A 23,984-nucleotide genomic window follows, 5' to 3' on the forward strand; every position below is an offset into this window, starting at 1 on the left:
GCAATCTTGGCTCTACAAAATTCGGTAAGACCATTGTGATTGTGACGTCACTAACCAACACATGGGCATAGTGACCGCCATAGTTAATATTGTTTTACGAATTCGTAGTCTAAGATTGCTTCGAATATTTGGGCCCAGATTTTCGAAGCTATCTTAGCGCCATCGTAGGCTGCCCGTGGCGTGCGTCGTTGTGACGTCATTGCTTACGACGGTTTTACGATGTCGTACCGCTAAGGCAGCTTCGAGAATCTCTAGCCAGGTTCGTTATTTTCTATCTAAATCCTCTTGACCATGTTACACAAGTCGTGTGCACGTTACTATTAAGGGTTATGACTATTGAAGACTTCGGGGTCTAATTCCACAAAGTATCGTAAGGCTAGTTTTTCACGTAAAAGGTAAATTTACGACTAAACCGCAAGTCTTATTACTACTAATAGTCAAACAAAAGTAGCTTAAAATATACATATTTCAATTTCTTTTAGCCTTAAAAATGCTTCATCTTCTTTAATGATGTAATGTTCTGCGTGAAATAGATGCCGAACACGTGTGCACGTATGGCCGGTATAACTGCCAGTCGCAGACGTAAACATACGATGTTTGGTAAAATGAGCCCAAGGTTACATGCCAAATCACATTATCCATCTCTGTAGTATTTTACATACCAATTCACAAGCTTTTCAATTCAAGCTCATGGCTGTGCATCAAACTCCCTATATGCCGTTGTGTGCCATGGAAGACATAATGTATATACCATATCAGCAAACATAAACAACAATATTGCAAAAAAACAAAAACACACCAAAAAAAACAAGACATACCATATTTTCTATGAAGAAGTCATTTCAGTTAACGTCTTAAATCTGTTCTAGTTTGTTCAGTCTTGCCTTTGACGAAATTTCACGGAGAATGCGCCCACGACCGACGTACTTTAACCTTCACTGGATATAAGCAAGTGTCGAATGAATGACCGATTGTTTTGTTTTTTGTTTTTGTTGTTTTTTTTATCGGTATATCTAAACGTATAAAATACTCCTGCAAAACAAAAGGTCTTACGTAACACAATGGGGTCTTACGTAACAAATAGGGTCTTTCAACACAAAGAAAAAACCTCATTTCTGATTTCGCAGAGAAACAATCAACCGAAACTTATAACGTACACATTTTAATTGTCTTTTCTTTTTTTCAAACAGTACTTTGCACAAAGTCATCTTTCCTTCATTTTGAAACAAAACTTCGCTTGCTTTGTGTCAAACTAAGTTACACAGTATATGACGTACATTCCATGTCTTGTCTTTGCTTTCAATCAGATCGCAAAGCAAAACCGGCGTGTTTATACGTCTCTGCTTTTCATATAGTACATCCTTTATGTTTTGCTTTTCTGCCTTTCCTAGCTTTAAGTTAGTACATTTACTTGTCTTTACTTTACTTTCACAGGGTACACCTTTTGCTTGTCTTTGCTTTACTTTCATAGGGTACACATTTTGCTTGTCTTTGCTTTACTTTCATAGGCTACACCTGTTGCTTGTCTGCTTTACTTTCATAGTGTACCCCTTTTGCTTGTCTTTGCTTTACTTTCATAGGGTACCCCTTTTGCTTGTCTTTGCTTTTCATAGGGTACACCTTTTGCTTGTCTTTGCTTTACTTTCATAGGGTACACCTTTTGCTTGTCTTTGCTTTACTTTCATAGGGTACACCTTTTGCTTGTCTTTGCTTTAGTTTCATAGGGTACCCCTTTTGCTTGTCTTTACTTTACTTTCATAGAGTACCCCTTTTGCTTGTCTTTACTTTACTTTCATAGGGTACACCTTTTGCTTGTCTTTGCTTTACTTTCATAGGGTACCCCTTTTGCTTGTCTTTGCTTTCAGATATCACACCTTTTACCTTCTACTTTTCTACACTTTAATGGTACACCTTTGTGGTCTTTAATTTGCATTCATACAGTACACTTTTTGCTTGACTTTGCTTTCTAATAACACACGTTTCACGTTCTGCTTTTCGTCGCTTTCAGATAGCACATTTTGGTGATCTTTACTTATTGTTCACATAAGAACACATTTTACCTGTGGGATCATTCAACAAAAAACTACTAACTAATCTTAACTTTGCTTCCGCTGGCACTATATTTTTTTGTTTGTACTGGCATGCCTTTGTCTATGAACACTGATATATAAAGGACACAAACTTATGACAGAATCATCGAATAGCTAATGTTTTAACTAGTTTTCCATATGTGACACTTGAACCATATTCAACACTATTTGTTTCTAAAAAGCACGTGTGACAGTTTGGTATTGCAATGCTATTTGTGCAAGTCACGTGTGTTGCTTGCTTTTCGCACCTAAGTCGTATTGGCTGGGATGGAAGACATTTATATTCAGCGATTTACAAAAGAGATGTAAGTACGTTAATTAACAGGAACAAAACGTTGAACCAGATTGAATTACATTAACGACGCGGTTACTGGACAAATACGTGATCTTGTCCAAGAGTTCCTGATGAAACATGTCAGCAAACATATTACAGTTCATAACTGGCGCCAACAAAAGTTAATTCTGTCGTTTTTCGCCGATACTGTTGCTGCTTCGCCTTTAACCTTTCACTCCGTTTAATTGCATATTAAACAGAACTAAAACTGCATTGCCCGTTTAATTGCATAACACGGTATAGTATTGAACATACTGTCCAACCGCCGACTTCTAAAGTAGAAAGTGTCTGGCTGTAATTAAATACGGCAGCCGAGGTCAGCTACAGCTATAGCTACAGCTTCAACTACAGCGGTGACAAAGCAGATAGTCTTTCTTTGTTATTTGGCGATTATTTAGGCACTTTATAAGATGAGTAATGCCGTCTGAATATTTGAGGACTTTTTCGTTTTACTTTCGTCTTCAGTTCGTATCCACACTAGTGACATTGCTGACGTTGTCAACGCTGCTGATCATTTCAATGTTGACGCGTTAGAATTGACCTCTTTATTGCTGTTAAATCTACGTCAGTGATGTAAAATGTAATTAATGCTGATCAAGGACAGCGTTGGACACAGTATTGCCAGTATTGAGTTTTCTGTTGATATTCAGACATAGGATTGGCTGCATTCACTTCCGGGTCGTCACTTCCGGTTTGCCCCTTCCGGCATGCCTTAGTCACGAGCACCGGTAAACAGTCCTAACGGAAACACACGTTTCGCAGATAACATCACAGCACCAGCGGAACTGACATTTACAGTTCTCCCTGACCGTCACTTCCGTTTTACTATAGCCCCGCCCACAGCACAAAAGGTCACACCCTCCCACACCCATCGACGTGGGATCACACTCCCGCCCCCTGGTGCCCAAGGATCCCCACCTCTTGCTCCTCTTACAGAAGTTAGGAGACTCCTGGGAGTAAACGAGGTCCTCTTTCGTGGGAGGTTTTATCGTGTCGCCTTCGGGCAAGAGGTGTTTCCCGTCGTTCGAACTTATCACCTTGGCGCTCCCGTCGAATTTCCCTTTCAAGCGGTCGCCCACGTGGCGGAATCTCGGCATTTTTCGCCAGCAGGTCTTCAGGGTGCAGGATCCGGACAGCCCGTGACATTTGCACTCTTTCCTCATGTGACGAGTGACAGCCTGGAAAATAGAAAGAAGAAACCCGCAGTTGTAGATTGATAAACTGTGAAAGTAAAAGGAAAATATTCAGATAAGGACAGCTGTGTATACTGTAAATTTTAAAACGGATGTAGTTTTTGGTTTCTAATATATCGCTATTTCGCGACACGGAGAGGGTAATGCAGTGTGTGTGTGTGTGTGACAGACAGACAGACAGAGAGACAGACAGACAGAGAGACAGACAGAGACAGATAGGGAGGGAGGGAGAGACAGACAGACAAACAGACAGACGGAGATTTACAGAGTGATAGATACAACAAGATATAGCGACAGAGAGATGGAGAGAGACACGCACACACAGAGAGAGAGAGAGAGAGAGAGAGAGAGAGAGAGAGAGAGAGAGAGAGAGAGAGAGAGAGAGAGAGAGAGAGAGAAGAGAGAGAAGAGAGGAGAGAGACAGAGACAGAGGAGACAGACACACAGAGAGAGAGAGAGACAGAGAGAGAGAGAGAGAGAGAGAGAGAGAGAGAGAGAGAGAGAGGGAGAGGGAGGGAGAGAGAGAGAGAGGAGAGAGAGAGAGTGAGAGGAGAGAGAGAGAGAGAGAGAGAGAGCGGAGAGAGAGAGAGAGAGAGACAGGGACAGACAGACAGACAGAGAGACAGACAGAGACAGATAGGGAGGGAGGGAGGGAGAGACAGACAGACAGACAGACAGACAGAGATTGACAGAGTGATAGATACAACAAGATATAGCGACAGAGAGATGGAGAGAGACACGCACACACACACAGAGAGAGAGAGAGAGAGAGAGAGAGAGAGAGAGAGAGAGAGAGAGAGAGAGAGAGAGAGAGAGAGAGAGAGAGAGAGATGGTCATTCTTCAGACGAAACCCTCTACATTGTGCTATTGGTTGAGAAATTGTGTAAGGACTTTTCGCGCAGACAGAACAGCACACGCCACTGTTGCTGATATACCTGTGATCAGGGTGGTAAAGGAAATATTTATTTAACGACGCACTCGACACATTTTATTTACGGTTATATGGCTGGGCCGTAAAAAAAAAAGAAGCCAAGTGAATGGGTCTACGGCGACGATTACGATCTTACGGCTCCGGGTGTAGAAACTGTTTTATTGTTTTATTGTTTTATTCAATAAAATATGTTTTCAATTAAATTACTTTTTTTTTTCTTCTTTTTTATCATTTAATTTGTTCAAGATGTTAATATGACAGCTGTCGATACTTTCTTTTTTAACTTTCGCTAAATAGATTTTAAAATAAACCGCACACACACACACCACAAGAAAAAACAAGAAGAGAAAAAATAAACACAGTGACGTCACAAACCACAAACAAACATGGCGTAAAGTCCATTGTGTACGAAGTGTCGCGACAGCAGTGTTGTCCGGAGGAATAAACTTTTAAGTGGTTAGATTGGGAGACGTGTTATATTCGGCCCGACAAGTTTGACGATTAAAAGAAATTTACTTCTCAAGGCTCGCCAAAATCGCGTTTGTCCTTACATGCCACTGGCAGAAGCTTATGTTTGTTTGTCTGGCATAATCGGGTCTTTTCGTGACGCGGCCGAGTGTAGCCGAGTGTTGAATAGGGATTTGCGTGCTAAACCAAGGCAAGTTGAAAGGGAATAAGGTGCAAGATTTTGTTTCTACATCACCAGGTAAACTAGCATTAAAAATGTTTACACGGTAAACAGGGCTGTCGGGGTCAGAAGACGGGACACAGGGGGCAGGAGGGCTATTTCCCCTCACCTAGAACTACCCTATGTTACAGTAGGTTTGTTTTGTTTAACGACACCACTAGAATGCATTGATTTATTAATCATTGGCTATTGGATGTCCCCTGCGTGTTCTGTAACCTCACCGTGGTGCAGGGGTGTAACATTCTCTTTGAGAATGGCCAATACAGTACAAAACTGAAGTTTTGAGTAAAATTCAGTATCCGTAAAATTCTGTGATATTTGTGTTTTTGCACAGTTCTTTACACTGTTTTTGTTTAAGTCTTGAATTTTTATATTGATGTTGATCATCACTTTATTTATTTGCATTACCATAGTTTGACACCCAATAGCCGATGTATTTTTCGTGCTGGGGTGTCGTTAAAGATTCATTCATTCATTCATTCTATTGGATGTCTAACATTTGGTAATTTTTTACATATAGTCTAAGAGAGTAAACCTGCTAAATTTGTCTTTTATATGCACCATCCCACAGACAGGATAGCACATACCACGACCTTTGATTCACCAGTCGCGAAAAAATCAGCTTGCCCTACCCCCACAAAAATGGTAGCCCGTACGCCTATCTGCCTGCCTGTCTAACTCTTCTCTTTCTGACTCTCTCTGCCTCTCTCTCTCTCACTCTGCCTCTCTCTCTCTCTGCCTCTCTCTCTGCCTCTCTCTCTCTCTCTCTCTCTCTCTCTCTCTCTCTCTCTTGTTTAACGACACCAATAAAAAAACATTGATTAACTAATCATCGACTATTGGATGTCAAACATTTGGAAACTCTGACACGTAGTCATCAGAGGAAACCTGCTACATTTCTCCTAATGCAGCCAGGGATCTTTTTTATGCACCATCGCCCAGACAGGATAGCACATACCACTGCCTACCGACGGGGATCAATCCCAAACGAACCCGCATCAAGCGAGCGCTAGAAAACCCGCTGTCGCCACTACATGGGCTACTCTTTCCGATTAGCAGCAAGGGATCTTTTATTTGCACTTACCACAGGCAGGATAGCACAAACCATCGCCTTTGTTGAACCAGTTACGGATCACTGGTCGGTGCAAGTGGTTTACACCTACCCATTGAGCCTTGCGGAGCACTCACTCAGGGTTTGGAGTCGGTATCTGTATTAAAAATCCCATGCCTAGACTGGGATCCGAACCTAGTATCCACCAGCCTGTAGACCGATGGCCTAACCACGACGCCACCGATACAAATGCTCAACCTGCATGTGGAGCCAATTACTGAGCGAACATGGACGAAAATGTAGGAGACCAGCTGAAGACACAAACAGTACTAAAGGTGGACCTCGAACTCATCCCGGAAGGCCTAGTGTTTGTAGCTCAGACATAGGGCCGGACCGCTCTAGATTATCTTGAATGAAATAAATCCCCATTGCCGATAATGTTAAAGGGACATTCCTGACTTCGCTGAAACTTTTAAGATGTTCTCGACTAACAGAGACTTCTTAACGATTGTAATTACATATCAAATATATTTTTCTGCATGCGGCTGTATATTAAACGTGTTTCTGATCGTTTTAATATCTGTACTAGGTTAAATTTCATTTCGTTTCCTAAAATATGGTTTTTTTTTTTAGAACGTACGAACCTATTTGAAGGAAAAATCCAGTATGGGCTATTAAGATGACTAGAAACACATGAAATATACAGACACTGATATTCTAAACAAGAAAATATATTTAATATGTAAGTTTAATCGTAGAATTATTTTATTAGTCGGAAACATCTTACAATGCAGCAAACTCAGGAATGTCCCTTTAACATTTTCTAATAAGACAGATATAAGCATCGTATATCAAAGACCGTGGTACGTTCTACCTTGTCTGTGGGTAAAATGCCAGAAAACATTTTGTTTTCAAAATCTTAATTGGTGGTATTTCTAGTCAATTCAAAATTGATTAGCAACTACTGTAAACTGTTTCCAAATTGTGTAGAGATCTCTGAAACTTGCGTATGAAAGATATCTTGTTGCTAATGGACCGGCCTCGGTGGCGTCGTGGTTAGGCCATTGGTCTACAGGCTGGTAGGTAATGGGTTCGATTCCCAGTCGAGGTATGGGATTTTTAATACAAATACCTCAATGGATAAGTGGAAAAAACACTGGCACCGACCAGTGATCCATAACTGGTTCAACAGTGTCAGAATCGCCATATGTTTGACGTCCAATAGCCGATGATAAGACAAAAAATCAATGTGCTCTAGTGGCGTCGTTAAATAATGGCTACTTAATGTGAAATAGTGGTGCAAGAGGGATGACATGTCATATTACGCGTCTCCTAGAAGTGGCAGTCCTCATAACAACGACCATCTGAAACGATTTCGATCACAGAATATGGTTTTGTCATTCATATTTTTAATATCCACTTTGCCAGACAGGCCTGCACATACCACGGCATTTGATATACCAGTCGGGTTGTTTGGACGTGAGGTGGAGGTGGGGTATGGTGGGGTAGCGATAAATAGACCGACGACCTAGCTAAAACCATGCCACTAAGTAATCAAAATGCTCGATTGGTGTCGTTAATGAAATAAAACGTTTACACACACACACACACACACACACATACGCACACACGCACACATACACACAAACACACACACACACACACCGCCTTTCACATGAGCGGAGTGAGACGTAGCCCAGTGGTGAAGCGCTCGCTTGACGCGCGGTCGGTTTGGGATCGATTCCCGTCAGTGGGCCCATTGGGCTATTTCTCGCTCCAGCCAGTGCACCCTGACTGGTACATCAACGGCCGTGGTATGTGCTATCCTGTCTATGGGATGGTGCATATAAAAGATCCCTTGCTGCTAATCGGAAAGAGTAGCCCATGTAGTGGCGACAGCGGGTTTCCTCTCAAAATCTGTGTGGTCCTTAACCATATGTCTGACGCCATATAACCGTAAATAAAATGTGTTGAGTGTGTCGTTAAATGAAACATTTCTTTCTTTCTAACCACCGATGGACTCCACCCATGTCTGCCACGTGCTACGTCAAAACCTGGCAGGATATTCATCGCCGCTACTCAAGAGGTTGAGAGTATCGGTTCCCGATCCATAAAGGAGATTAGAAGCGAAAACATATTAAATGAAAAGTTCACGACGCCGACATCAAAACAAATAATGCTTTGCACGCTCAACGGCTAATTGACTGGTTCTCCCTCGCGCCGCAACAAAACACCGATCACGGAGAAGCACGTGTGTGGCGGAGAACAGTAGCGCGCGAGCGGTGCACGCATCGTTTCGCGGAGTATCAGATACTTGGAAAACACCTTGCGCGTGTGGAATAAAGAGACGCAGAACACTCTTACAGCCGTTCGAATGGCGCACACTTCTTGTTTTTGCAGCTTTTCGACGGCGTCCTATCGGGTTTAATATCTTCCTAACACAGACAAAACTATTTTTGCTGGAAGCATTCATTTCCAAAAGACTTCATTCTGATGGCCTCTCGAATCCAGTGTCTGACATTTGCAGGAAGGAAAACGAGATGTTGGTATAATGGCACCCCAGCATATTGTGTAATAAGCGGTTGTTTTTGGAGAGTAATAGAGTAATCGTGGCACTTGTTCCAGAATGTAAAGCGTGAAAGAAAGAGAAGGGATTTTTGTATACACGTGCCGCACGAACGATATATTAAGGACGTGATATGGTTCCATTTCTTGAGAAGTGCATATAAAATAGTCTTTAATACTAATCGGTGGGATTTGCCTATGTGGAGATTGCAGGGTTACCCTCTCACTGTCTTACAAGAATCAGCCTGCCCGACCCCCACAAATACAGGAGCCCGTACGCATATGTCCCTCGGCCTGCCTGCCTGCCTGCCTGCCTGCCTGCCTGCCTGCCTGCCTGCCTGCCTGCCTGCCTGCCTGCCTGCCTGCCTCTCTCTCTCTCTCTCTCTCTCTCTCTCTCTCTCTCTCTCTCTCTCTCCTCTCTCTCTCTCTCTCTCTCTCTCTCTCTCTCTCTCTCTCTCTCCCCATCCATCCCTCTTCTCTCTCCCTTCCTCTTCTATCTCTATTTATCTACATCTGTCTCTCTCTCTCTCTCTCTCTCTGTCTCTGTCTCTGTCTCTGTCTCTCTCTCTGTCTCTCTCTCTCCTCTCTCCTCCCTCTCTCGCTCCCTCCCTCTCTCTCTCTCCCTCTCTCTCTCTCTCTCTCTCTCTCCCTCTCTCTCTCTCTCCTCTCTCTCTCTCCTCTCTCTCTCTCTCTCTCTCTCTCCTCTCCCTCTCTCTCTCTCTCTCTCTCTCCTCTCCTCTCTCTCTCTCTCTCTCTCTCTCTCTCTCTCTCTCTCTCTCTCCGACCAAATTCAAAACACAATATCATCATGGTATTTCAGGGTGTGGCATGGGGACCATATCCATCCCATCTCCCAATCAATCTCCTTTTCTTTTTTTCACCACATTTTATATTCGCCTTTCGCCCCATACCACGAGAAAGATCCTGGCTTTGCCAAAGCACTTGGTCTGGAAGAAAACTAATGATCGGAGCACTACAACTTACCAAGCGCCCAGCTTCATTATTATGCAGTCTTATCAAGGTAGTGACGTCACCTCGTCGTTTCTTGCGCTTTCTGGCGTCCATGAATTCCCGCGACTTCTGATAGCCGAACTCGACGTTGTCGCCGCAACCTCCCCATTCCCATTCGCCGTCAGTGGCGATGTCTCGGATGTTGTTTTTGCACGTGCACTGTAAGAGGTGGCCCGTGCTGCACGCCTCTGTGACGGCGAAGACAACTCCTGCTGCTGTGACGGCGTACACGAAGGAAGACTCTCTAATGTCTGGAGAAAAAAATAAAATAAAAAAATAGACCACTATTAAAGGCATACTGTCACAGATTTATGGACCTGATTTCTCTAAACATTTATAATAAATGAAAATTGCATAGCTTTGGGATTCCAAATTGAAGCACGATGTAGGGAAGTCCATGTTAAACTTCTAGCCAATTGTAGGTTTTAAATTATGGAAAGTTGCCATAATCCAATTATGTTCACAAAATATCATTAATAAGTCGAATATGATGGATATGTAGATGGTTTAATAACGTTCTTTCAGGGACAAATCGAATGAATGAATGTTTAACGACACCCCAGCACGAAAAATACATCGGCTATTGGGTGTCAAGCTATGGTAATGCAAACAAATAAGGTGATGATCAACATCAATATCAAAATTTAAGATTTAAATAAAAACAGTGTAAAGAACTGTGCAAAAATACAAATATCACAGATAAATACTGACTTTTACTCAAAATTTCTATTTGTGCTGTATTGGCCATTCTCAAAGAGAATGTTACACTCCTGCACCACGGTGAGGTTACAGCAGGACAAATCGAAAGTATATATCTTCAGGTAATACCTTGTTTGAGCCGAGGAAGGATGACACATACCATAGCTTTTTATGGTGCACTGTTTGGAATGAGAGATAGCCCAATGGGCTCACTGGCGGGGAACGATCCTAGTCCGACCGCGCACCAGGCGAGCACTTTACCACTGGACTACGCCCCAGCTCCCCAGATCTCAGAGATGCTTCGCCTCAGTAGCCAAACAAGCGGTGAGTGACGTCAATTAAGCAATCAGTTTCTCTCGTGAGCTAGAGAAACATAACGACAACAGCGCCATCACACCTTTACGACAATCCCACAATTCATTGTCCCGGAACACCCGCACTGCTTTTTGGCACATTTACTACCGACCGCACCAGGGGGTGTTCATTGTGTTCGCGAAATAAACTCGAGTTTACCGATACTAGACCACCTCGTTGATTTATTTTAAGTTTGTTTTAATGTATTAAAGGAGGTCTATGACATTTCTAAATTAGTCGGATAAAAAGGCGATGCGAAATGACGTGCTCTGATATGTTTGAGGTACTCGACCACTTGCTTCTACAACATTCTGGGGAATTCCAGGCTAAAATTTGAGTTCTTAATTGAAATATTAATTTTTTCACGTCTGAGTACCACTAATCTGTCCTGCATGGGTGAGACGTAGCCCAGTGGTAAAGCACTTGCGGTCACTCTATGATCGATTCACGCTGCTGGCCTATTGGGCTAATTCTCGCTCTAGCCAGACTATATGTCAGATTTACCAAATGTTTAAAATCTAATAGCCTCTGATTCATCAATCAGTGTGCTCCAGTGGTGTCGTTAAACAAAAATAAACTCTTTAAAATAAAACAAAACTATAAATTCCACTGAATCATTGTTTATTCAGGGAAGTACCTACCAATCTAAAGGGAACATAAGTGGGACAGTTACCCAGAGCAATACGAAAAGAAACGAAAGAAAAAAGAAGAAAACGAAGAAAGAAAGAAATATTTTATTTAACGACGCACTCAACACATTTTATTTACGGTTATATGGCGTCAAACATATGGTTAAGGACCACACAGATTTTGAGAGGAAACCCGCTGTCGCCACTACATGGGCTACTCTTTCCGATTAGCAGCAAGGGATCTTTTATTTGCACTTCCCACAGGCAGGATAGCACAAACCATGGCCTTTGTTGAACCAGTTATGGATCACTGGTCGGTGCAAGTGGTTTACACCTACCCATTGAGCCTTGCGGAGCACTCACTCAGGGTTTGGAGTCGGTATGTGGATTAAAAATCCCATGCCTCGACTGGGATCCGAACCCAGTACCTACCAGCCTGTAGACCGATGGCCTAACCACGACGCCACCGAGGCCGGTAAAAAAGAAAACGAAGAAGGAATTAAAACAAGAAGGAAGAAAGGAATGTTTTATTTAACGACGCATTCAACATATTTTGGTTACGATTATATGGCGTCGAGTTAAAGTTTGCTTTGTTTAACGACAGCAATAGCGTTTATTGATTTTACTAATCACAGGCTATTGGATATCAAACATTTGCTAATTCTGACATATAGTCTGAGACAGGAAACCCGCCACATTGTTTCTATTAGTAGCATGGGATATTTTATATACATCATCTCATAAACAGAGTAGCGCATACCACGGTCTTTGTTATACCAGTTACATTGGCTGGAATCAGATATAGCCAAATAAACCAACCGACATGGATCGGATCTAGACCGACCGCGCATCAGGCGAACACTTTACCACTGGGCTACGTCCCCACACCCACCCCACCCAAGAGAGAGAGAGAGAGAGAGAGAGAGAGAGAGAGAGAGAGAGAGAGAGAGAGAGAGAGGGGGGGAGGGGCGAGGGGGGGGGAGGGGAGGGAGGGAGGGAGGAGAGGAGAGAGAGGAGGAGAGAGAGAGAGAGAGAGAGAGAGAGGGAGAGAGAGAGAGAGAGAGAGAGAGAGAGAGAGAGAGAGAGAGAGAGACAGAGAGAGAGAGAGAGAGAGAGAGAGAGAGAGAGAGAGAGAGAGAGAGAAACGATACGAAATCATAAGAAGAAAAACCCCAAAACAAAACAAAGAAGGCGCCATTTCTTTTGAAAGTGTCAAATGGCTTTCCTTAGCCCTCTTGTTTTGTGCTTGATTCCGCAATGCTATTACGGTGAGTGAATGATTCTCGTGTTGCTAGCGCGAACGTTTCCAAAACATAAATCCAGATGTCTGTAGGTTACACACCACTATTGATATGTATCCAGATGTCTGGAGGTTACCCACCACTATTGATATGCATCCAGATGTCTGTAGGTTACACACCACTACTGATATGTATCCAGATGTCTGGAGGTTACACACCACTATTGATATGTATTCAGATGTCTGTAGGTTACACACCACTATTGATATGTATCCAGATGTCTGGAGGTTACACACCAATATTGATATGTATTCAGATGTCTGTAGGTTACACACCACTATTGGTATGTATCCAGATGTCTGGAGGTTACCCACCACTATTGATATGCATCCAGATGTCTGTAGGTTACACACCACTAATGATATGTATCCAGATGTCTGGAGGTTACACACCACTATTGATATGTATTCAGATGTCTGTAGGTTACACACCACTATTGATATGTATCCAGATGTCTGGAGGTTACACACCAATATTGATATGTATTCAGATGTCTGTAGGTTACACACCACTATTGGTATGTATCAAAATGTGTGTAGGTTACACACCACTATTCATATGTCTCCAGGTGTCTGGAGTTTACATACCACTATTGATATGTATTCAGATGTCTCGAGATTACACACCACTATTGATATGTATCAAGTGTCTGGAGGATACACACCACTATTGATAAGTATCCAGATGTCTGTAGGTTACATACCACTATTGATATATATCCAGATGTTTGAACATTACACACCACTATTGATATGTATTCAGATGTCTGGAGGTTACACACCACTATTGATATACATCCAGATGTCTGGAGGTTACACACCACTATTGATATTTATCCAGATGTCTGTAGGTTACACACCACTATTGATATATATCCAGATGACTGGAGGTTACACACTATTGATATGTATCCAGATGTTTGAATATTACACACCACTATTGATATGTATTCAGATGTCTGGAGGTTACACACCACTATTGATATGTATCCAGATGTCTGTACGTTACACACGACTATTGATATGTATCCAGATGTCTGGAGGTTACACACTACTGTTGATATGTATTCAGATGTCTGGTGGTTACACACTACTATTGATATGTATCCAGATGTCTGGAGGTTACACACCACTATTGATATGTATCCAGATGTCTGTAGGTTACACACCACTATTGATATGTATCCAGATATCTGGAGGTTACACAACACTATTGATATGTATCAAGTGTCTGGAGGTTACACACCACTATTGATAAGTATCCAGATGTCTGTAGGTTACATACCACTATTGATATGTATCCAGATATTTGAACATTACACACCACTATTGATATGTATTCAGATGTCTGGAGGCTACACACCATGGTCTGGAGGTTACACACCACTATTGATATGTATCCAGATGTCTGGAGGTTACACACCACTATTGATATGTATCCAGATGTCTGGAGGTTACACACCACTATTGATATGTATCCAGATGTGTGTAGGTTATACACCACTGTCTGGAGGTTACACACCACTATTGATATGTATCCAGATGTCTGGAGGTTACCCACCAGTATTGATATGTATCCAGATGTCTGTAGGTTACACATTGATATGTATCCAGATGTCTGTAGGTTACACACCACTATTGATATGTATCCAGATGTCTGGAGGTTACACACCACTATTGATATGTATCCAGATGTGTGTAGGTTATACACCACTGTCTGGAGGTTACACACCACTATTGATATGTATCCAGATGTCTGGAGGTTACCCACCAGTATTGATATGTATCCAGATGTCTGTAGGTTACACATTGATATGTATCCAGATGTCTGTAGGTTACACACCACTATTGATATGTATCCAGATGTCTGGAGGTTACACCCCGCTATTGATATGTATTCAGATGTCTGTAGGTTACACACCAGTATTGATATGTATCCAGATGTCTGTATGTTACACACCACTATTGATATGTATCCAGATGTCTGTTGGTTACACACCACTATTGATATGCATCCAGATGTCTGGAAGTTACACACCACTATTGATATGCATCCAGATGTCTGGAGGTTACACACCACTATTGATATGTATCCAAATGTCTGTAGGTTACACACCACTATTGATATGTATTCAGATGTCCGGAGGTTACACACCACTAGTGATATGTATCCAGATGTCTGGAGGTTACACACCACTACTGATATGCATTCAGATGCCTGGAGGTTACACACCACTACTGATATGCATTCAGATGCCTGGAGGTTACACGCCACTACTGATATGCATTCAGATGTCCGGAGGTTACACACCACTATTGATATGCATTTAGATGTCTGAAGGTTACACACCACTATTGATATGTATCCAGATTTGTAGAGGTTACACACCATGTATGCGTGCCTTATTCTGTACGTCTATCGATTCTGAGTTATCACCTCCCCTTGACCCCCTTTGTACACGAGCCTTTTTCATGTGTTCGCACCTTCAATACGTTTATCAATTCTTCACTGTCACACCCACCCTCGTGCGCACGCGCCTTTTCATGTGTTTGCATTTTATTCTATACGTGTATCTATTCCGAGTTGTCTCCCCCCACCCCCTGCACTCCTCCCTCGCCGCGCACGCGCCTGTTCATGTGCCCACACCTTCTTCTATACGTGTTTCAACTCTAAGCTGTCACCTCCCCGTATTCCATGTCAAGATAACTTGTAAACAATTAATGATGGCGTGATGCCCCACCCTGTTAAAAAAAAAAACAGTCGTGTGTTGACAAAAAAAGCTACCACCTTCTTCCCTTGTTAAGTTGACCCCACCCTCTTGAGTCCACCTATCTTATCTAAAATGTTTCCTCCTTCTACACAAGTACTCATCACTATTGTCCTCGCCCATTCAAGACAATTATGTGTACCACACAGCCTCCAAAGTTCTACCCTCTTTACACAAGTGGTAGAAAAGTCCAAGTGCCAAAACGTCGGAAGAAATGATGTTCTTGTTCTTGTTATATATAAAGTACTCTTATAACGAACCGGAAGGGACCATGATAGTTCGTTATAGCAGTAGTTCGTTGTACATATTTGCACAAGTTGGTTATTAATATATAGGGACATAAAACGGGACTTTACGATCAGTTCGTAACATGCAGCAGTTCGTTTTAAGCATGTTCTTTATACAAGTACTTTATATATATATATGTGTGTGTGTGTGTGTGTGTGTGTGTGTGTGTGTGTGTGTATGTGTGTTAAATATATATATATATATATATATATATATATATATATATATATATATATATATATATATATAGATAGATAGATAGATACATATAGATATATAGATATAGATATAGATAGATAGATAGATAGATAGATAGATATATAGATATATATATAGATATAGATATATGTGTATGTATATGTATATATATATGTATATGTATATGTATATGTATATGTATATGTATATGTATATATATATGTATATGTATATATATGTATATATATATATATATATATATATATATATATATATATATGTGTGTGTGTGTGTGTGTATATATATATATATATATATTATATTTATCTATATATATATATATATATTCTATATCTATATATATATATATATATATATATATATATATATATATATATATATATATATATATATATATATATATATATATGTATGTATATATATATATTTAACACACATACACACACACACACATAAAAAAGCAAATCTTCGAGAAGATAAGAGTTGAAAAAAGAGGCATGTTCGGCGCGCGCAGGCCGTTACTGGGGCTCTGGGAGTCTCGCTGCATCCGTTTGGAGTCTGCTTTTTCCACATGTCCCCTCTTGAAAAGCTCGCATCAAACGCTTGCTCGCCCATAACTGCGATGACTTTCCAGTTTAGAGGTATCGGTTATACTCCGTATGCACGCGGATTCTGCAACCGATGCCAGTAACAGCTTGAGAATTAAGATAATATTTTCTTCGCTCCTTTGAAGTGAAACCCGAACCGCCTTGCATCGCAGTACCTTCAAGTGATCTACGGCGTCTTCAGAGAAAACGGATCCTTTGATGTTCTAATTAAATGACCCACCGTTACCGACTGCTATACTACTAAACTGTCTTAGATTTGTATTAAAAAACATTCTCGGCACATTACAAGTAGCAAAAGGTTTGGCCATGTGGTAAATAAAGTCAAAACTTCTGAAATCACCTTTGGATATAGGTGCCTTTTATTTTTCCCTTATTTTTAGTCGGATCGGGCTTTTTGTCAGAATGGTAAGTCCGTTTTTCTGTTCTTTTGCTTAATTTCTCTTTTAATGTACCCGGTTGCATGGCCTGCGTCTGATCACAAACGAAAACCTCTGTGTGATGTTCTTTACCATACATTTTCTTTTACATCATTTCTTCCTTTTCGAGTTAAAGAGATATTTGGAGATCGATTACTATACCACTATTTTACAAAAATACCCTTTCGACTCTACATTGTGCAGAGATACGGCTTTGATCACGTATTACGGTTTTGTTGTAAAGAATGATTAAGATATTTTGATAAAACTTAAGCGAAAATACAGTATTATAAAGAGACATTGTTTTAGGTTTCTGATCGTCTGTATCAGTCATTGAATGAAATTTATCGCAAGAAAGGCGGTGCATACACTCACCGCACAGATGCACACCCAAGTGTTATCGACGTCGCGAAATGGTCACGTGGACAAATTCTCGCGAGAGTCTACTTTGTCTTGTCTTAATTAACGTTTGGCACCACTTAACAAAAAAAAAATGGAAGAAGATTCTTCATTATTTACTGCAGTCAGATGATCAAGGCTTCTGGAACTATTAAGAGGATCTTAGCGTATGATGTTTAATATAAAATGTTAGCGAAATTCGGTAATCTTACATAGTCAAAGGTCGTAATCAAAAATATTATTGGTAATAAATCTTAAGGCAGAGGTAAATTTTACTTGAAGAATGCAGGAAATTGCATTTCAAGACATCTAGTTATTAAAATTGTACGGGGGACCATAACCCCGAACTCTCTAGAATATTTGCTTTGTGTTCTCCATCTCAGCCCCCCCCCCCCCCCCCCCCCATGTCTACTTGCTTCTACCGTGCCTTCTTAAACATTCTACAGGGCTTTGAATGCCACGAACCATATCACTGGTGATATAAGTGTCAGGACGTTAGGTCATGAAGTGTTGTTTTTATCGGAACAATAGACTCCAGTAATTTAATTCAAACTAGTATTAGTTTACCATTCTGTTCAGCTTGAAATATGTCTGGGGATGCCACTAAACTTGTTGTAGGGTGATATTTTGTAGAGCAACGTGTGTAGTCAAATGCGTTTCCTGTTCCATATAAAACTTCCAGCATACGCTTCCTGAGTTCTTTGTGATTTACTTTAAACTTGCAGACCTAAGTTTCAATACGAGAAATTGGACACTAGGTTTGTTAATCTACAAACCTACAAACACATCTGAATAATGTGGCAATATAGTGAAATGTTCGGTGCTCTTTTAGCTGGAGAGAACAAAATGTGTTTGTTCATCGACACTACAAGAGCACATTGATTAATTAATCATGGTCTAGTGGATGTCAAACATTTGATAATTCTGACATGTAGTATGTTGATGAAATCATCTGATTCTTTTCAGCAACAAGGGATCATTTATTTACACTTTTTCCGCAGACAAGACGTTACTTGCACACCCTTTCCGTTATTTTAGGTTATTTGATGGGCGATATTCTAAAATAGACTGAACTCCAATGAAAACGCGCCATCAAGTTGTTGTTATTGGTATTGCGTGTGGCTTTGCTATGAAACACAAAATAACCGACGAGTGACCAAAACCCGTGTACGCAATCGTTGGGTTATTCACTGCCGATAAGAATTACTTCTCATTTGTTCCCTATCCGTTTTACAACTTCGAATATCTTCAAGTTCAAGTTCATTATTGCGTTAAGTTGTACAACTTATCAGCATAATAAAAACAAAGTTTGTTTGGTTTGTTTAACGATACCATTAGAGCACATTGATTTATTAATCATCGGCTATTGGATGTCAAACATTTGGTAATTCTGACATATAGTCTTAGAGAGGAAACCCTCTACAAGTGTTCATTAGTAGCAAAGGGTCTTTAATTTGTACCATCACATAGACAGGATAGCACAAACCACATCCTTCGATATATCATTCGTGGTGCACTAGCTGGGACAAAAAAAAATAGCTCAATGGGTCCACCGACGGGGATCGATCTTAGACAGACCGAGCCCCACAATGATAGAGAGTGACTTACATAAATACATGCAGACAACAGTCAGATAACTAGCTGCTACGATATGTAAAAAAAACAAAAACAAAAAACAAAACACACACAAAAAAAACAAAAAAACAAACACAAAACCCTTCATTATTCCACTAGCTGTTTTCGTGTAAAACATATTTATAAATATATGTCGACAAAACAGTCTCTAATTGTATTCGCTTGCAGTACTTGCCAAGTTTATTTAATCTCCTTATTGTTTCCAGTTAACTGGAGCTGAGTTAGTTTTAATGTGTTAAATATCTGACTGGCCCGTTTCCTAAGGAGTTCAGTATTTGATTATCAACGTCTGCCAACTCACCTCGACGTAATATTTTTGATATGGAACGTTTGGCGGTCGTGCAGTTCCATCGTCTGTACCGGAACTGATACTGACATTCCAGCAGCGCGATCTTTGCGCCTTTCGCTACTTCCTCTACTATTTCCGGTTCCTTTCTGCAAATGGCGCGCTGTTTCCCCGCCAAGCGTCTCGTCTTGCGGCAGATACTGTTAGGATCCATCACCAGAGGACTTCCTACCGCCCTGAAAGATACAGTCCTATATGAATGTAATGTAATGTCCTACACGCATAGCTTACAGTCCTATATGAATGTAGTGTAATGTCCTACACATATATCTTACAGTCCTATATGGATGTAGTGTAAAGTCCTACACGTATAGCTTAGTCCTATATGAATGTAGTGTAATGTCCTACACGTATAGCTTACAGTCCTATATGAATGTAGTGTAATGTCCTACACGTATAGCTTACAGTCATATATGAATGTAGTGTAATGTCCTACACGTATAGCTTACAGTCCTATATGAATGTAGTGTAACGTCCTACACGTATATTTCACAGTCCTATATGAATGTAATGTAATGTCCTACACATAGAGCTTACAGTCATATATGAATGTAGTGTAATGTCCTACACATATATCTCTCAGTCATGTATGAATGTAATGTAATGTCCTACACACATATCTTACAGTCCTATATGATAGTCGTGTATAGTCCTACGTACGTGTGATAACAACCCATGTGTTATCAAAACTAACGCATGGTGTTCTCACCAACGGGTGTAAAAAGATATGATATTAGTTCATAGAAACATTTATATTTCTGTATCTTAAAATTCTAATGTTGCATTGTTATATAAATCTGAATAACGAAACCGTTATCCCCCATCAATACCGTATCTCTACACAATACATAGTCGAATGGGCATTTGGCAAAATAGTGGTCGATTCCATGAACTCTATCTAGTGCCTCGTCTATAGGAGGACAGCCAATCCAGAGGAAATCCTTTACTGGTCAATGCATCCTTCCCGCAACGCTTAAAAGAGGACTGCCTCTTCCAGACTAGTTTTACTAAATCAAAACTAGCACAGGACAGAGCTCAATCCTATATGATTATAAAGATATAATCCTTTATAATGTTACAGTTATAGTCTTATGTAACTGCTGTTTTAACGGTACACAGAATAAATAAAACGACTTGCGTTCCCAGCTACCCCCCCCCCCCTAAAAAAAACAAAAAAACAAATAGCCCCCCAAAAAATCGGGGAAAAGGAAAGACAAACAAAACGCAAACTATACTATCATGTTAAGGAACACATATTGCATAACTCTGCCGAGAAATCACTCGAGTGATCGCCACTTTAAAAGTATGCTTTTAGGTCATGTTATATTCCTGTACCTATTTGTCTCGTCGTTATATATTAAAAAAATAAATTAAAAAATGCTGTAATGTATCCCTGCGCACTAGTAATATTCTCCAGAGTGCATGTTTCGTATCTGTTTCGGAATATCATTATCACACCCATCAGGGGAAACAGCTATTAAATAGCAAACGCCACACTCTGTCTGTATACAATTTAATTCCTATTTGCAACTCCCAGCGAACCGGCCACTTGACATTCCGAGACCTGCCGCAAAGAAACACATCAATCGGGCTCTTTTGTCGGTGGCACGCGCAAAGCGCGTGAGGCGGCGCAAGCTGAAATCCGACGCATCCAAGAGCATGGCGGGAGTTGGCTGCGCTTAATTAACCCTAGAAAGAGCGTTCTGCGCACTTGATAGTGTTTTCTAGACTCCGCATTGCGATTGAACATGTTGCCGGTATGCTCACAGTTTGCCAACAGTCTGTCGCTGCGGGTTGGTTGTGTAGAAGAATGTTTAGGGAATGTGGAAGATAGTTAGCTTGTCGTTTATAATGTAATATACGAGGGTTTGTTTTAAATATATGTACAGTCAAAGAGTTTTCTTTTGCTAACGATATTTAGTTAATGGACTAAAATGATGAAATTATTATTTTTCGTAATGCCCGGATGAATAAATGGATAAGTAAATGAATGAATGAATGAATGAATGAATGAATGAACGAATGAATGTATGAAAGAATGAACGGAATAATTAATGAGAAAACAAAGAACCAATGGAGTAGGGAAAGAACCAATGAATGAATTAATGAATTAAAGAATGACTGAATAATGTAATGAGTGCATGAATTAATGAACAACAAAAGCATGAAATACTAACAGAAACAATAAACAAAATATTTAATGGATGACTGGATGAGTGGATGAATGAATGAATGAATGAATGAATGAATGCATGAGTCAGTCAGACAGACTGTCAATCAATCAATCAATCAAACAAACAAACAAACAAACAAACAAACAAACAAACAAACAAACAAAACAAACAAACAAACAAACAATCAATCAATCAATCAATCAATCAATCGGTCAATTGATCCATCAATCAACCAATAAATCAACCGATCAATCAGCCGACCAATCAACCGATCAATAAAGAAATGAATCAACCTACAAAACATCAATCTATCGAAAATAAAACAGAAACAATTCAAAAGAAAGTTTTAGCATTCCCAGTTGTTTACGAAGTATATTACTTACAACAGACAGAAATGAATGAATGAAATATAAAGCGAAGAAGGGAACGCCATGCTAACATTCAAGAATGCTTACAAATCGAGTTACGTCTTCTTTACTACCATTAGAGAACTTAGACTGTCAGTTAGCAAAATTGTTGTTTTAGAGATGGCGCAAAAATTCAAACCAGACCGAGTTCTTAGCTCTCAAAATAACACTTGTTTAAAATTCCAATCTGTAAATACTCTTTTATTATATTTATAACGATACCACTTGAGCACATTGATTGATCAGTCATCGGCTACTGGATGTCAAACATTTGGTAACTTTAACACACATAGTCTTAGAGAGGAAATCCGCTACATTTTTGTTTTTTCATTAGTAGCAAGTGATCTTGTATATTATACAGACAGGATAGCTCACGTGGTGCACTGATTGGACCGAGAAATAGCCGAATGGGCCCACTGACGGGGATCGATCCTAGAGCGATTGTGCATCAAGCTAGCGCTTTACCATTGAGCTACGTTAAGCCCCCTTTTGTTATGAATGTTGGTATAGGTCCAAATAACACCACGTAACTTTATTAAAAAAACGTCGGTCATAACTGCATTAAAGCCAATTTGGCACTATTTTCAGCAAAACTTACACAGCAAAATAGATCGTTTCGGCAATCGCGCTACGCCGTTCGTACAGTTTGTAAAGTGGTTCTGTTGCATGACGTCAAAACTGGTCACGTTCAATTTGAGAAATTTAATGTTTCACCACCAAACAGGTCTTATTTGATTATATTATTTAAAACCTCTTACCTTTAAAGTGACAGACGCTAGTTTTTAAACATTACAGCATATTTTTAACTATTAGAGCTGTTTATTATCACTAAAATCAAACATTATTTATATTTTATTGTTTAGATTATCCATTTCCGTAGAAACGAAGTCTTTCTGGTCATCCTGGTGTATGTAGTACCAAAAATTGCATTTTTCATATTTTTAAAAACGCACGTGCGTCTGAGAAGTAGCGGTTTATTGATTCGAGTTTAGTCTATGTTTAAGTATATTTCCTGTTTTAACGTCACAGACTTTTCTTTCACTCTATTGTAACTTTATCCAAATGAGTTACAGGTTTGTAAATTAATAAACTTAGTGTCCATTTTTTACGAGTTAAAACTAGTCTGCGCCTTTAACAAACTTTAGCCAGCAAATGAATTAAAACATGTTTATGTTATTAACCAGGACGGCGAGCGCTCGCGACCATTGTATTTGACTAGTACCGTCATATTCTATCATATTACATTAATGTTTACGTTAGGCGAGGGAACACCAGTCTAGCGAATGACAGCGAGCGCTTACCCTCCTGAACTCATAACAGAAAAGTCTATCGAATTCCACCTGACATTTTTAGTTTTCTGGTTAACCCTTTATACATTTAAATGACAGCTTCTTGGATATTTTATGTAACCCTTTGTACGTTGTTTAGCAAATCATACTTGATGTTTATAACGTTCTTGTCAACTTGTCAACTTGTCATCAATTCGTACCCGACTTTCTCTGTGTTTCATTAGCCATTTACACGTCCAACCGTCAACAACATTAAAACTGCCGATCTGTATATTGCATTTAACCCTTTACATTTTAAGCAGCTTCATCATTAATTAAACGAGTATTGGATGACTACCATCTTATTTGTGCCAAACGTTTTAACCAGTGCCCATTATTTTTTGGGTGAATAAAAGTTCACTATTAAACAAAACATGTTGCAAATTTTGCCCAAATAATTACGCCCTAACGCTCCCACCTCTTACTATAAGAACACTTTTTAATTCCGCGAAACGAATTTAGTTATGTGGACTTAAACTTTTGTGGATTAGATAAAATAAACATTTTGTTGGGTGCTTGAATTCGTGGAACGAAAAGGTAATATCATATA

At 40.1% G+C, this 23,984-nt stretch overlaps 1 protein-coding gene and 1 long non-coding RNA gene across 2 annotated transcripts in view; one reads left to right on the forward strand and one right to left on the reverse strand.

Moving 5' to 3' along the window:
• Positions 1-36: 36 nt before the first annotated feature.
• Positions 37-23,984, reverse strand: part of LOC121387828 (protein Wnt-6-like) — a 39,842-nt gene continuing 15,894 nt past the window's right edge. The window contains exons 2-4 of the mRNA XM_041519048.1: positions 19,481-19,701; positions 9,838-10,115; positions 37-3,602 (exon numbers count right to left, since the gene is read on the reverse strand). Of these exons, the coding sequence (XP_041374982.1) occupies positions 3,141-3,602; positions 9,838-10,115; positions 19,481-19,701 (961 nt within the window). The 3' untranslated portion in view covers positions 37-3,140. The remainder of the gene's footprint in view (positions 3,603-9,837; positions 10,116-19,480; positions 19,702-23,984) is intronic.
• LOC121387829 overlaps positions 17,005-23,984 on the forward strand; it is a 114,103-nt gene continuing 107,123 nt past the window's right edge. The window contains exon 1 of the long non-coding RNA XR_005959888.1: positions 17,005-17,134. This is a non-coding gene — a long non-coding RNA (uncharacterized LOC121387829). The remainder of the gene's footprint in view (positions 17,135-23,984) is intronic.

This window comes from Gigantopelta aegis, chromosome 13 (assembly GCF_016097555.1).
Source record: "Gigantopelta aegis isolate Gae_Host chromosome 13, Gae_host_genome, whole genome shotgun sequence".
NCBI classification, from domain to species: domain Eukaryota; kingdom Metazoa; phylum Mollusca; class Gastropoda; order Neomphalida; family Peltospiridae; genus Gigantopelta; species Gigantopelta aegis.